Consider the following 14,201-nt stretch of genomic DNA (forward strand, 5'->3'; position numbering starts at 1 on the left):
TTTTTTGTTTTACATGCTGTGGAAAGTGCTTGGGGAAAGGCTTGTTGCTGGAGGTCTTACTTTGACACCTATCTGAAGGTCGGGTTAAGCAAATGCCAAATAGGAACAAGATTTGTCTAATTGGTCCTGCCTTGCAGAGGGAAACAGCCAACCTGACACCTCAAGGTGTCCCGCAGCAATATTTTTTCTCTGGTTTTAAGATTTTATGACATATTAGAGAAGACAGCATAATTACAACTTCAGCTGAGATGTAGTTATAAAATCAACTTACAGCAATTGAGTACAGACACTACAGCAAGAGGTGTATCAGTCTTAAGTAAATATTGTAGCAGTAGAGGGACTTGGAGAATCATTAAATTTCACAGAAAGGCATGAATCTTGAAATTAAAAAAGCAATAAAACTGCTATCAACAGCAGCATAACAGCAACAACATGGTTATTAAAAACAATAATTATTTGCCTTGAAAGTCTGTCTAGAAAGCTTGGGAGTGAAATATAACTACCTGCTTGTTTTGTTCATTCTGTATGCAGGGAAGAAAATGGTGTTTCCTCAGAGACCTGAAAACATAACTTTTTTTTTTTGTAGGTGTTTTTGTTGTAGGGATGGTTGACTACATGTTGGTGTCTTACGTGACTGCTTGATTGTGTCAACAAATCAGATCAAGCATCTAGAAATCTTTCACAAATTAATTGTACATGAAAAACACTAAAAATGGACGTGTCTTCAAACAAAACCTTGGTCTGTGATACTAGAAGCAAGACTGGTTGGTAGGAATTCTTCCCCTCAGGAAATGATATATGGCAACCATATTTCATGTGTTCATCATTAATTTCAAGGAACTCACTTGGAGTATCTTGCCAGGGTTTGACTAAAATCACTTCATATTCTTCAAAAATTAGCTCTTTGCAGGGCTCTGAGTCTTGCCTGAGCTGGGGCAGAAATTAAAAAAACAGTGTCTGACCTTTGCATTACTTTTAAATGACTATGTAATGAGTTAGGGGGAGACACATGTATTTATTTTCACCTCTGGATCCTGAAGAACATCAGAAACCATTCAAGTTTTTGCTCTTTTGGTTTTATGTTGCCATCAGATTCACCTCAGAATTACTTCCTTTGACAAATCCTGCCCATTCTCCACCTTTCAGTGAGTTCTTCTGTGGTCCAGCAGGTCATTTGTCAACACCCAGCAGGACCCACTGGTCTGGTGCTTTATTCCCAAGGCTGTCTGGACAGGTCATGTCAATGACCACCTGCACTTTTGTCCTTCCCAAATCCTGGGCTTTAGTACAGTGTCATAAGGAGTCAGACCACAGGTTTATCATCCAAAACCATTGTAAAATAACGTTCTTTCCATGGTTTGATTTTTTTTAAGTCACTCTACCCCCATCTGCTTGCCCATGGTTGTGTTTTTGCCTGACAGACAATAGCCAGTCTTGATGAAATTGGAGAAACGATGGAACACAGAAAGAGAAATTTTGTTTTTGCTGTATCCACAAGAGGCCTTTAAATAGAATTGATGGAGCAAAACCGAAGAGAGTCATCCAAACTCTTGTTAGGCAATTCTGTGGACTCCTTGATCACTTTCTCCCACGCACACATCAACGGAAGCTGTCGGGGTGTGCACCACCCTGTTTTCACTGAGGCAGAGGGGACAGGTGATGACCCCAGTGGCAAATGCTTGGTAGCCAAGCCAGCCCAACAAACACAGACCTTTAGAGCAGGACTCAGGATGTCACCAAGAGGTCTGAAAGGTGCCAGGACTTGCAAAGCTGGAATTTAAGCTCAGCACAGCCTGTAAGTGCAGGGAAAACATCACACGAGGCACGTAATGCACACAAGGTTTTGTCTAGCAAAGCAGGTATGTCTGAAGCCCCCCCTTTGGAATTCACAAACAGCTATTTTTTCCCCACTGCAGAACAGCTTCCCCCATCTTCAATGGCTGCCGTGCACCTGGGTCAATTTTATTTTCTGACTCCCTACTCCATGTGCTGCTGTAACTCTCGTCCTGCCACCATCAGCTCCTCTGTCACTAAACCCTCCTTTGCCTGTTGCTGAGTTATTTTCATTCCTGTCTTTCACCCTGCTCCATCACTTTCTTAAAACGTCCTTGGATGCTGTTGTGTCTCCTCACCACCCACCACCTTTCTTGTTTCATGTCCTGCTTCTGGAAGAACTTCAAGAAGCGTAAACCCAAACTATTCAGCCTGGCATCTACAGAGGGCTGAGCCAGGGAGGCCGTGTTGTACCTCTGGAAGACTGGGGGCTCACTGAAGGCAAAACTGATCCCAGGCAGCTTGGACACACAGATACATCAAAGCCCTGTCAAACAAACAAAAAAAAAAAAAAACAGCCTGGAGAGATATATGACTTATTGTTACTTTATTAACAACGTGGCTTACAACTGTTTCAAGTAAAAAGGGATTTCATTCTGAATAAAAATTAAAATATAACTCTGAATATAGATTTTCACTTATTTACATGGAAACATATATACAGAATAGAATCTTACAGCAAACTGACAACATGCCCTTCGCCCTGGGAACTTGAAAAAGTAAAAACAACAGCATTGACTGATTTATATGTATATATATACACATACATATACACCCACATATATATACATATATATATACACACATATGTATCAACACACCAAAGGGGTTATGTACACAAACTTGGAGTCAAAACCTTCAGTACAAACTGGAATGCAGAACAATTCAAAGTTTTCCAACATGCACCACCACGAATGGAGCGTAACTGCTGGCTGTGGAGCCAATTCCTGCTGCTCCAGGAGAGACAGGAGGGTTTAAGTGCTTGCCTTGTCCTACACAAGGCACATGAAAAGACTCAACTCCCTTCTAAGGCTGCATTTGAGACTTTCACCTCACTTGGAACACACAGGACACCCCTGCCTGTGCATGTGAAAATGTCATGGTACCATTCCCCAGGTGAGTGTTTTCCAGAAAGCAGGTCCCTGAAGGTGAAGGCTGCTGGAACAACTTGGCACATCCTGACCAGGTTTGGCAGAACAGGGACTGGGAAATGGAATGCACACATTTACCATGTATAAATTACGGACATTTGTATGTCCATAATCTCCAGTGAGGCTGGAGCAACGAGAAGCTGGTGGGGTGCCCTGGGAATGAGCATTTTCATCCTGTCACATCACAACACAAAGCAGAGGGTTCTGTATATCCACAACCTGAACCCAGGGCAATGTCACCTTTTCCTGTGGGAGAGAGCTCAAGTTTTAGCCTTTAGGTATTTCCTATGGAGGTCTGGAAGGTGCAAGAGGAGAGTCTTCAGCCCCCAAACTCCAGAAGACACACAGGAGTTGGGTACAATGAAAAAAGACTGATTTTCCCTCCTATCCAGCCAATGGGCCTAGGGATATCAGACTTCTCTAACTCCACTGGGAAAACAAAATTAGAACCTTTCAGCACTGTAGCTTTTGAGTCTATTGCCAGCTTCTTTCCCTCCTCTCACCTGGCCCCTGCTGGGACTCAAAAACCATCTCTGCTGTGAAAAAGAAAAGCTTTCAGGGATGATCTCACAGACCCCAGCTGTGCTTCTCTTCTGAGAAGTCCCTGTCCACTAAGACAACTCAAGTCCAGAATTCCAGGCTCCCTCCTCTTGAAGCCCTGTCTCCCCTCTCCCACATCCTTGGCAGTGATCAAGACTTACCTTTTTCACTGCAAAAATTAACATGATAGACTAAAAAAGGAGAAAGGCCACAAGTATTTGTAACTAGGACCCAGGTTTGTGCTTCTCCAAGAGAATTACTGTCCATGGCACCAAATCACTGCAAAAACACTCTTTTTCTGCAGGACAGCTGACATTTAAAGCACTGCTGGGCTATAAAATTTTCATCTTTGATGACCGGCTCATATTCTGTATGCAGCCATTAACACCATTTACACTTCTTGCTGGAGTACTGTACCAAAGAATAAATGAGACCATTAAAGGCTTCTGCTCCTTTACAGGGAGTTCATGAGCACCTAAGGACACAAGCCCTCTCTCTTGAAGTCTGACAGACTGCAGCTGCATTCCTGCCTGCTAGGAGAAGGAGGCATTTAAATTTTCTGTTAATTAGGTGCAGACTTTTTGACTTCTATGTGAGAGAAACTGGTGAAGAATTGGTCCCACAGCCCACACGTCATGAGGGCCCTAACACTAACCTCAGTTATTTCTGGATCAAATCCTGAGTAACAGATTCCTTTAGTTCTGCATCAGCTGATCTGATAAAGAATATTGTTGAGGGGAAAATATACATGCATCCACATTTTGAAAGAATTTTTACATAAATATACTGTATAAAACACCTCCAAAACACCCAGGATTGTGGGTGAAGGAGTATATTTGTTGAGTGCATCCAAATTAAAAAGTGTATGGTCATAAGAAAAAAAAAAATCTAATATTCAAGATGTTGCAGATTACAGAAAATATCTCCTGGAGTAAGGAATCAGCTTTGCAATCCCAAGCAAAGGAAAATACAGCGTGACATATCTTAGCACCAAAATGGAGCCCTTGGGACTGTATTTATCCACGCATAATAAAGCTGGTTTTAATGGTGTTCAGTTGCAGCATGTTGTTCTCTTTTGGCACTTGAATTTGGAAACGAGAGGAACGCTCCGAGTTCATCGCTCTCCAGATGCACTGCACCAGAAAAGCACAGAGTATTTGAAGTGCCCTGATTGTACAGAGCTTCTGAAACATTGAGATGGCACAGCAGCTCTGCCAAATTTGATTTTTGTGCCCTCAAAAGACCAAGGCAGGCTTTGAGGTGACTAAATGTTGATCATGGCAGCCCAACATTGCCTGGTTTGCCTTCAAAAGGCTGAGATGGGGACACCACACAACTGGGACTGCAACAGGCTGAAGGTTAAAGCCAAGGAATGGTCACCTTCCAGTTTAAGGCAAATTAGCTGTTTGCCCAGAGTAAAACAAAGGAGTTTGGGTGTCCCACTGAGAAACTTTTTAAATCCCAGCCGGCATCCAAATACATCTGTCAGGACGGGTCAGGACATCTCAGCTAGGACATGCATCGACTGAGTACTTCACTAAGGACAGGGTGTACCTGGATTTTGGTGTTTTCTGAGGGCACACAGCATTTTCAGGAGGTTTCTGCACCCAGCAGGACCAAACTATCAAGGGTTATGGAATATGGATAACACAAAAGAGCTGTAAACACTGAAATCCTCCTAGAGCTGAAAAGCCTTTGTGCTCTGAGAGGTAGGAAAAGCCAGGGTTTGGTCATCCTGGCAGCTGTGTTTGTGAGCTGAAAAAGGAAGAAAAGCCCTGAATTCAAAGATCATTTTTTTTTGAAGAGCATCCATGACAGCAGGAGGAAGGCAGGTCAACCAACCAGGAAATCATGGACATTCCTAAAGTTAATGATTTAATCCTATTTCAGAGATGGACGCTTTGGGTCTGAAAAGAGGGAATTGGCTGATTCTGCCAAGGTAAGGGTTGTGAAGGGAGTGGGGACCTGCCCATGGATTTGTTCAGCCTGACTGACTGCAAGCTCCAAAGAAGCCAGTGCAGATAAAGATGAGCAGGCACCATACACTCTTCAGCCCTCTATTTTAGTTCCAAGAATGCCCATCTTTGGTCCTGTGCCCGAAGAGAGCCCAGTAACACCAGCACAGCCTTCCTGTGGGAGCCAAGTGTCTGTGTCAGTATGCTGAAGGTCAGCATCCAACAGCCCAGAAAGAACAGCAGGGCTGCTCCCCAGCCCTTGGCACTGGCTTGGGATAACCATGAGCTCAGCACTTCACAGCACTGGCCTTTTGCAGCTGGTAACACAACAAACTTCAGGCCTGGATGCCAAATTCAGAATGGGGAGGGAGATGTGGCTTCACCACTGTCATTAATGCACCTGTGAAACTGCAGCAGCTCTGAATTTAACTTAGAATCAATCAGGTCTGGAACAAAAAATCCCACAAACTTACAGTGGCTTGCACTTCTACACTGCAAAGTTAAGTGGCATTTTACCCCAGCAAGATTGGATTTCCATCATCTCCTTTGAAGTACATTACTCCAAAGCTTTATTGATGTTCCAGAACTGAAATGAAGTCCAGGCAAGAGTAATTAGTTCCTTCTGATATCTGTTCAATCTGAGCATATTGTCCAGTTAAACTCCACACCACTCATTCTCCACTTGTGTAAGAAATGGCCCAAGAAGTTAGCTCCAGCTTTTCTGGAAAGCAACCAATGCAACAGACAACAATACCCCAATCCTGTATCTCTTCCCAACCTGCAGACTAAAAAGAAACAGCAAAGCATTTACCACCCAAGGTAATTTTAGCATAAAGATTTCAGGTTATCAACTTCTCTGAGAGGACAGAAAGTGATAAATGAGGCAACACTGAAGAACAATAAAGTGAAAGACAAATAGTGAGGAAAGAGAAATCTGCAGAAATAAAAGAGTTGGCGCAAGATAAAATTAAAACTTTTTTTTTGTTGTTTAATAGTTCGAGTTTTGAATATGATTTAGCTTCCCTGAAAGCAGTAAAGATTCCCATGTTTTTAGCTCAATGCTTCATCCATTCCTTGACTGGCCAGCACTAGAGCTAGTTGCTCTCAGAGTCTGTGTGTGTCTGCTCCCCAGTCATGCCTCCACAAGGAATTAGCTGCCATAGGAATATCTACAGTTAAAAGGCTGATGGAGACAAAAAATGACATTTTTGCAGTGTATCCCAGAAGGCATGAAATGTCTCTGACAAATCCCAGAGGCCAGAAACTCCAAGAACATCAGAGCAGCAGAAGAAGCTGGATTTGACGAGTAAAGGATCAGTGCTGGGATGCTGTTTAGCAAACAGCCTTTCTGCTTCTCTTCCTTGGAATGTCCCCGTGCCAGTTTTCCTGACAGAATCCTCCCAGGAGCTGTCTCCTGCTGACAGATTCAACACCAGGACTGGGCTGAAGTGAGGAGGAGCTGGGAGAAGCAGCCTCCCTGATTTTCTCAGCTGTTCTCTCACTTTGCTGGGCGCAACCCTTCTGTCTGCAGAGACCAAACACTGAGCAACACTTTCAGGGGACCCTGAGAGGGATCCAAAGTAGTTATCAAATCGGTTGCTGACACATTTCACTGCTACTGTCAGCAGGAAACGCAGTCTAAACCCCAGTTTTTTAAATATCTGCGCCACTACAGAACCCTGTTTCTGGATTTCTAAGAACAAAACCCCAGCATTTGATGCAGAGGCAACTAATACTGCCTTGAACCGATTAAAACTTGAAGAAGATCTTCAGAACAAAGCAACAGCTGAGAACAGATCCAGTCCTGCTCATCTCCCATGTAAGAACATTTCTGATGAAGTCTCAGCATCTGGTCCAGCCTGCAGCAGTTGCACCAATCCCATTCCTCAGTGACAAATCAGGAAACTTGCTGAAAGGCAAGCTAGGAATTCCCAAGTGAGGCATGGCAGAGTCAATGCTTCTGGCCTAAAACACCTTCTGAGCAAGATCTGGATGTATTCCAGAGTATTTATATGTGAAGGTCCCCCTTCTTCTCCAAAGAATTTAAGAAGGAAACCAGTGAAGGAAAATGCAGCAGCTGCAGCCTGGTGTTGGTCAGTAAGTTCTTCTGAGCACAGGGGTCAGCAGGAATCTCTGGTCCCCGTCTGCTGTCACCATATGGCTCAAAGACAGGCCTTTAAATTGACTTGGATTTAAGAGTTAAGATTTTGACTATGAAAGCCTTCATGTTCCTGTAAAGAATGGAGCATTGTACAGATCCCATCACTGAGATATTCAGCTGATTGTGCAGAGCCAGCATGGCTCAGGATGTGCTGCTGCCCCACCAGGTCTTGTGTCACCCCTGTCAGTCCACTGCAATTTTGTCTGATATCACAGAGACAATGGGTTGAGTCCCCTTTCAAAATTCAGTCAGGAATAACCATCATATGCCTGGTGTTAACACTTTTTCCTTTTGTAAAACCAGAGAGGCAGAAGGAAAAACAGAAAAACCAACAATGATCACCAAGATCAAACTTGCAGTTAAACTCCAGGTAATGCTACAAACGATGACTTATATTTCAATATGAAAGAAGAGTGTCAGAGCTGTCTAAAAGAAATGTTCATGTCCAGAAACTGTCCTAGACAAACCAAGACCACCTGGAAACATCTTGACCCTTCTCCTTGGGAATGTGTCTGCCACTGGTAGGTTTGGTTTGGTGACAAAGCACCTGATCCGTGCTGGCCTTGCACCACTGGGCAATGGGCTGGAGAGGCTCATGAGGAGAGATGCCAGCAGTCTTTCCATGTGCTTTACAAGTACAGAAAAGTTAGGTCCATTTGTAGCTTGTTTCTTTTTGTGTTTGTTTTTTCTTCCCCCTACAGATTGCTCCCAGGGCTTCCAATTCCAATTGTTCTCAGAAAAGAAAAAGGATATGGGGGAATAAAACCCCTTGAACAAGCTGTAGTGGTAAAAAAGACAGGGAACAAGGAGGGGGACAGGAAGGAATGTAGAAGTGCAGTCAGTTGGCATATTGTGCATAGAAAGCAACTTTTACTCTCTCGATCTGGTGGCACAGTTTGATGGCTGGACCCAGCTTCAGCTCCATGCACTCCTGCACCGTGGGCAGTGTCAGCAACAGGAGGGCCTGGCCATCGATGTCCTGGGGAAAGAAACACAGGGAAAAAGGTTTTGTTTCTGGACTCTGGAGGGCAGAATGCATAAGCAAGATTAGAGGAACAAAAAGGGCAGTTTGTCCTAAAAATTAAATTCTTTTATCCTCTGCTTTTTTCTCCCACTTTGACACTGCCCATATCTCCTTTCCCTGAGATACAACATGATTTTTCAGAAGTTGTCTAGTGTCTCTTCATAGGTTCTCACCTTAACCTCCAGCTTGGAAAAAGCCTCCCAGCTGCTGAAATGAGGGATCACCTAAAGAATCTCTGTGGAGTCCACAGAGATCTGATCAGTCCATTTCATGCCTGAGGAACTGAAACAAGGGGCAGGCTGCAGAGAGACACCAGGAGACACAGGAGGCAGCTGAATGGAGAAACTGATGCTGGTCCCACTGCCAAGTCAGACCCTTTTCCAATCTACTCTGACCCACGATTTGCTCAGCACAGGTTTATGTCTGCCTTACTCCATGCCCTGTACCCAGGTACACCCAGGACCTGTCTTGTTCCACTGCTGAATGACCAACAGAGGGGCCTGGACCACCAAAAGCTCTTGCAATCTCTAATATCCCACAGCCCCAGAATGGTGTAGGCTGGAAAGAACCTCTGCAGGTCTTATCTTTCCCTCAAGCATAACTGTGCACCAAACTCCATGAACCAGCACCTCGGGTGAGCAATTTCATTGGGAACCTCTGTTGGCTTTATGATCCTCTTCTTGGTAAAGAGCTCAAGTTCTCTTTATTCTTTAAAGGACTGAAATGATCAGGCCACAAAACTGCTTTTTACCCTTTAGGGAGCATCAGAGTCTATGCACAACAACTCACAGACAACATAAACTCCCCAGGACAGCCCTGAATAGGCAGCATTGAACACAAGGAGGATTTAGACACCTGAAGTGCTGCTTTGATCAGACTGTCCACAGCTCAGGTCCATCCTCCACTGAAGGTTGATGGCACGGACCACTGCACCAGGGCTTCACAAGGAAAAGCTCCAGTCATCAGTGTTTGATTCAAGCCACTGTAAAACTCTCTGGCAAAGGAGAGACAGGGTTGGCTTCCAAGCCCTGGCGTTGCTCCAGGCTGGTTAACAAATGGTTGGAGCTCGCTGTGACACAGCAGCTGCAGCATCCTGCTCTGGGGAGTTGCACTTGCTCCAGACTCACCCTCCACCTTTTCCCAGCCACAGCAGCTGGAGTCACCCATGGTGAAGAATCAGAGATAGTTCAATGAGCAGCTGGCCACACCACTGACCAATTAACCACACTTGCTTCTTCCTAATTATGGCTTGTTAATGCTGCCCTTTACCCTCAGCAGTGGCTGTGACTCATTTGCCAAGGAATGGCTCTTTCCACATAAATTGTACACATTCACACAGGCTTGAGATGAAGAACACTGGCTTCTGCTCCTGCAAACCTATCTGCTTAATGGGCAGAAGGCTGGCATCTCCTAAATTTAGGTCATCCAAGGCCTGACTGGCAGATCCTCAGAGGAACGTAGTTAGGAATTAGGTGTCTACACACTTTGGACATCTAGGTATTAATGGCAAAATTTAGACAGCCAGTTTGGGCTTCAAGCAGCACTTTTTTGCTTCCCAGGCCAGTATTTTAGAACAGGATGGAACCCATGTGGTAAAGCCTGGAATGTACCAGGTAACCACGATCTGCTTTTACACTGAGGTTCCTACCTATGGACATCAGTATGGCACCATGGACCTCGGCATGAAAGGACTAAACCTCCTGCTTTCCACAAGGGTTTTTCACAAGGCTGTTGAGTTTCTGGACTCTCTGAGGAACTGGCAAGGCTCTGACTCAAGTTTCTAAGGGTTTTCATGCCTTGCCAAAATTGGTGTTATAACTTGGCCTGATGGACCTGAAGTCTGGTCACAGTCTCTGTACCAAAGCCCCAAGCCCAGCCAGCAAGGTGGGATGTCCTGTAAAATGAAGAGGCACCACAGACACAAAGGGACAAGTGACAAAAGGACTTCTACCTGCTCCTGAAATATTTTGGCAAGGGGTGCACAGTCGGTGAGTTTAATAAACCTCACAACATCAGTCACAGTCCACTCCAGTGGGTTACTGTCCAGGACGAGCTTCTCTTCCTCTTCTTGCTTAACTTCCTGTGAGGAAAAAAATAACAAAGCAAGGTTTTCATAAAGCATCCTGTGGAGAATAAGGGTGGGGATGCCCTCCTAAGACCAGCAAAGTTTGGCACTGAAGGTTGATTTAGGAGGAATCGTGCTATGAAATGGGACACACTCACTTCCTTGGGTGGCGTGCCCTTCTCTGCCTCGCTGCAGGAGTGGGGCTGGGGCCTGCGGCTCCGGCGGGCTCTCTCCGTGGGAGGAGGCCTGTCCAGCTCAGTGCTGCTCCGGAGGGTGACCGCTCGCCGGGGCCGGGCAGAGGGCACCTCGGCCGAGGACGTGTCCGTCTGGTCATCGCGCAGCTCCGAGCTCGTCTCCTCGCTGCCCGTCTCGTCCTCCATCGCGTCCGGCTCGTCCTCCTCGCTCTCCTGCACGCACAAACAGCATCCAGGAGGTGGACACAGCAGCAGATCCAAAGGCACGGGGTCAGCCTGCATTCCCACGGCTGTGCTGGTCCGGGGTAGCATTTATTTTAACTGGATTACCTTGTTTCCATTACAGCGCTAAGTGAATTAGCCCTCAATTTAGGTTTAGGTTACAAAATGCAGAAGAAAAAAAAATTACATGTAGGAAATTATTTTTCTCCTCCCAACTAAAGGTCAGCAGCAATAACTCATCTGGCATGAAATGTTCCTCTCTTGGGCTGGTGTCTGAAAACTTGTGGCGCTGCGGATGCGCAGGAGGAGAAATGGAAAATACTAATAGGATAAAATGAAATTCAGGTTGACTGAGATGAAATAAAATCAGAAACAGGCTTGATTAACATTGCTTCAAACTGGTTTGGGTGTTATTGCTCCTGAAAAAAGGGAAATTTCACTGCCTTTTGAAAATGTCTAGATGTTCAAGATTGCACTCTTTTAGTGGCATTACTGCAAAAGGACAGAGGATTTAACCCAGATTTCCCTGCTTTCAGCCCAACACTGAACTGCTGGAGGTGAAGCCCAAAGCTCCACCAGATCCTTGTTACTTCTGTCACACAAGGCTTAAAGGCACTCACCAACTGATGGAAACTGTGCATTTTGAACTTTTTATATATATATAACTTGCCCAAATGGCTTTGACAGCTTATCTCTGATCCAAGTGTGAGCAGGCACCCAAAGCCATATGGTCAGGTCTTGAGTGGAAGAGCAATTTAGACAAAGATAGCTGTATTGGCTGAAAGGCTGAAAAACTTGGCTAATGGTTGATTTAGGTTTAACGTAAGTTTAAGTTCCTTTGAAGCAGGTATAATCTAAGGAAATGAAGCAGAACTACACCTAAATGAGGACCAAGCCATGAAGATGCAGGCAATCAACTGAAAGCTGAATAAAATAACCTACTCTAGCTGAAGTAAGAGGGAATTTAAGTAAACCAATTTTATTTCACATTGCACAAAGCAGCAATCACTGGCACTCAGCTGAGGAAGTGAAACCACACATGAGCTCTGTTATTGCCACCATGGGAAAAGCCCCCAGCAAACAGCCCACACAGAACTAAGTCTATTCCAGGTTTAATTTGGACATGAATCTTTGGTGAGGCGCAGACCCTGTTGTATCACACAGCAGACTGGAAAGACTGAGCCCGCAAATTCCATTTATTTGGGACACAAACCATTTGCTTGAATCCTAAGACTTGATGTTGTGAGCCAAAAATATTAGGAATAGTTAATGAAAAAAATAAAATTCCTTGAAATCACTATGGCTATGAGCTATTATTATTTATTACAATACCTGGAGATCTTAGACATGGATCACAGAGCTCCTTCACTCTGCTAAATGCTGTGCAAAGCATCCAACAGGCTCATCTGCCTGATTTTAAGGAAGGAAATAAAATAATGAGGTAATAGGCAGCATGTCAGCCAGTGAACATTGGGAAGTTGGTAACAAAAAACCTGCTTGCTACCTCTGAAATCGACAAGGTAAAAATCCCCCAAGTGCCCCAGTAAAACCAGTCTGATCTTAGAAGAACAGAGCAGCAAGGAAGGATCCAAAATAGAAAGTGGAAGTGTTCAGGTGTGCTGAGAATGCACTCAAACGGAAAATGCAGAATGAGGGACAAGGAGAAGGCATCAAGGGGTTTTTGCTGATTTATCCAGTGTGACACAAACCTCTGCAGAGCCTGCAGCATTTGAATCCACAGCTGATGATCTCCTTTTCTTCTGCACAAAGATGGATTTCCGCCTCTTTCTGCGTCTGGCTGGCTTGACATGGCCACTTTTCATGTTGTTATTTTCCCCAATTGGTGGCTTAATGATTTTTTTCCTCTTCCCATAATAATAAGCTGGAGAAATGAAGCACAATGCCCATTAAAAACTTTAACCACCCAAAGAAGGGAACCTTGGCTTGCTCCTTGCTACAGGCTCAGGACTGCACTCTAAGTGCAATTTAAACTTTAAAATACATTGATTTGGAAAAAAAGAAAGGTACAGCATAAATAAGTCATGTTGGACTAGCACAGAGTGTTACAGCTCTTATGTATCCAGATTTATTGATGATGAATGAAGACTTCAGAATTTAACAATGTGTTTAGGCAGAGCTGAGCAGTGATTTGGAGGGAAAGGGGCCAACAAGTTCCAGTGCAGTTCTGTGTGAGGTAAAGTTGCTGAAGTTTTCAGCAGAGAGGGAAGAGGGCCAGCTAGCCTCAGTCATGTACAAAGGAATGGGTTATTATTGCTTTTACCTATTTTGTGGTCTGGGTTGAAATTGAGGACATGAGAATTCTCTGACCTTACATTAAATGCTTATATTAAATGCCTTTTGGCACACTCTGGGGATGAAAGACACTGTCCTTGACCAGCAAGGGTATCCCAGGACAACTAAAATGGCCCTTGGCACCCATGGCAAAGTTCATAACTGAACTGAACCTTCCAGCAAATCAATGGAGTTCTGAGGAAAAATTAATCCAGTCACATAAACCATCAACTTTGAAATGGGACAACCTCAGCTGGAGCTTCCCCAGCTCTCCATTTGCTACCAGTGGGAGCCAGGACTCCAGCTCAGGAGTAGATTTCTACAGAAACCTATCCCCAAGGGTCTCAGTATCCCCGAGTGCATTCCTCCTTCTACTGGCACCAAACTCAGGAGACTTGCTTTAGATCAATTACACTGCTTTTTGCAACCTTTGTTGCAAAAAAGGTTCCGCTCACTTCCACTTTCCTGTCCTGTTTAAAAGCCAATAATACCAGCAATATTGACAACAAAAAGCACTGAACACTAACAACAGCCTTCCTGAACAGGCATGGTCATGTTTAAATATTAAACACTCTGAGCAGAGAGTCAGTGTTCAAATCTTCCAGCACCTCAGCACTGTGGTTCTGGCCTGTGCTGGTGTGTATGCCAGAAACTCTTTAGCAAGAGGATTCATCCCACCTAACAAAGCTGTCTCAGATGTAGCAAGTTAAAATCTCAGCTTCCCACTGCAGGTTTCTTTTACGTGCTCCTCATGTTAACTTTAG

At 44.5% G+C, this 14,201-nt stretch overlaps 1 protein-coding gene across 4 annotated transcripts in view; it reads right to left on the reverse strand.

Moving 5' to 3' along the window:
• Window positions 1-2,363: 2,363 nt before the first annotated feature.
• SFMBT2 (Scm like with four mbt domains 2) overlaps window positions 2,364-14,201 on the reverse strand; it is a 106,506-nt gene continuing 94,668 nt past the window's right edge. For all 4 annotated transcript variants that reach the window (XM_068189430.1, XM_068189429.1, XM_068189431.1 and 1 more), the window contains 4 exons: window positions 12,855-13,027; window positions 10,888-11,136; window positions 10,616-10,744; window positions 2,364-8,619 (listed from right to left, as the gene is read on the reverse strand). In XM_068189430.1, the coding sequence (XP_068045531.1) occupies window positions 8,479-8,619; window positions 10,616-10,744; window positions 10,888-11,136; window positions 12,855-13,027 (692 nt within the window). In that variant the 3' untranslated portion in view covers window positions 2,364-8,478. The remainder of the gene's footprint in view (window positions 8,620-10,615; window positions 10,745-10,887; window positions 11,137-12,854; window positions 13,028-14,201) is intronic.

This window comes from Anomalospiza imberbis, chromosome 5, assembly GCF_031753505.1.
Source record: "Anomalospiza imberbis isolate Cuckoo-Finch-1a 21T00152 chromosome 5, ASM3175350v1, whole genome shotgun sequence".
Classification (NCBI taxonomy): Eukaryota; Metazoa; Chordata; class Aves; order Passeriformes; family Viduidae; genus Anomalospiza; species Anomalospiza imberbis.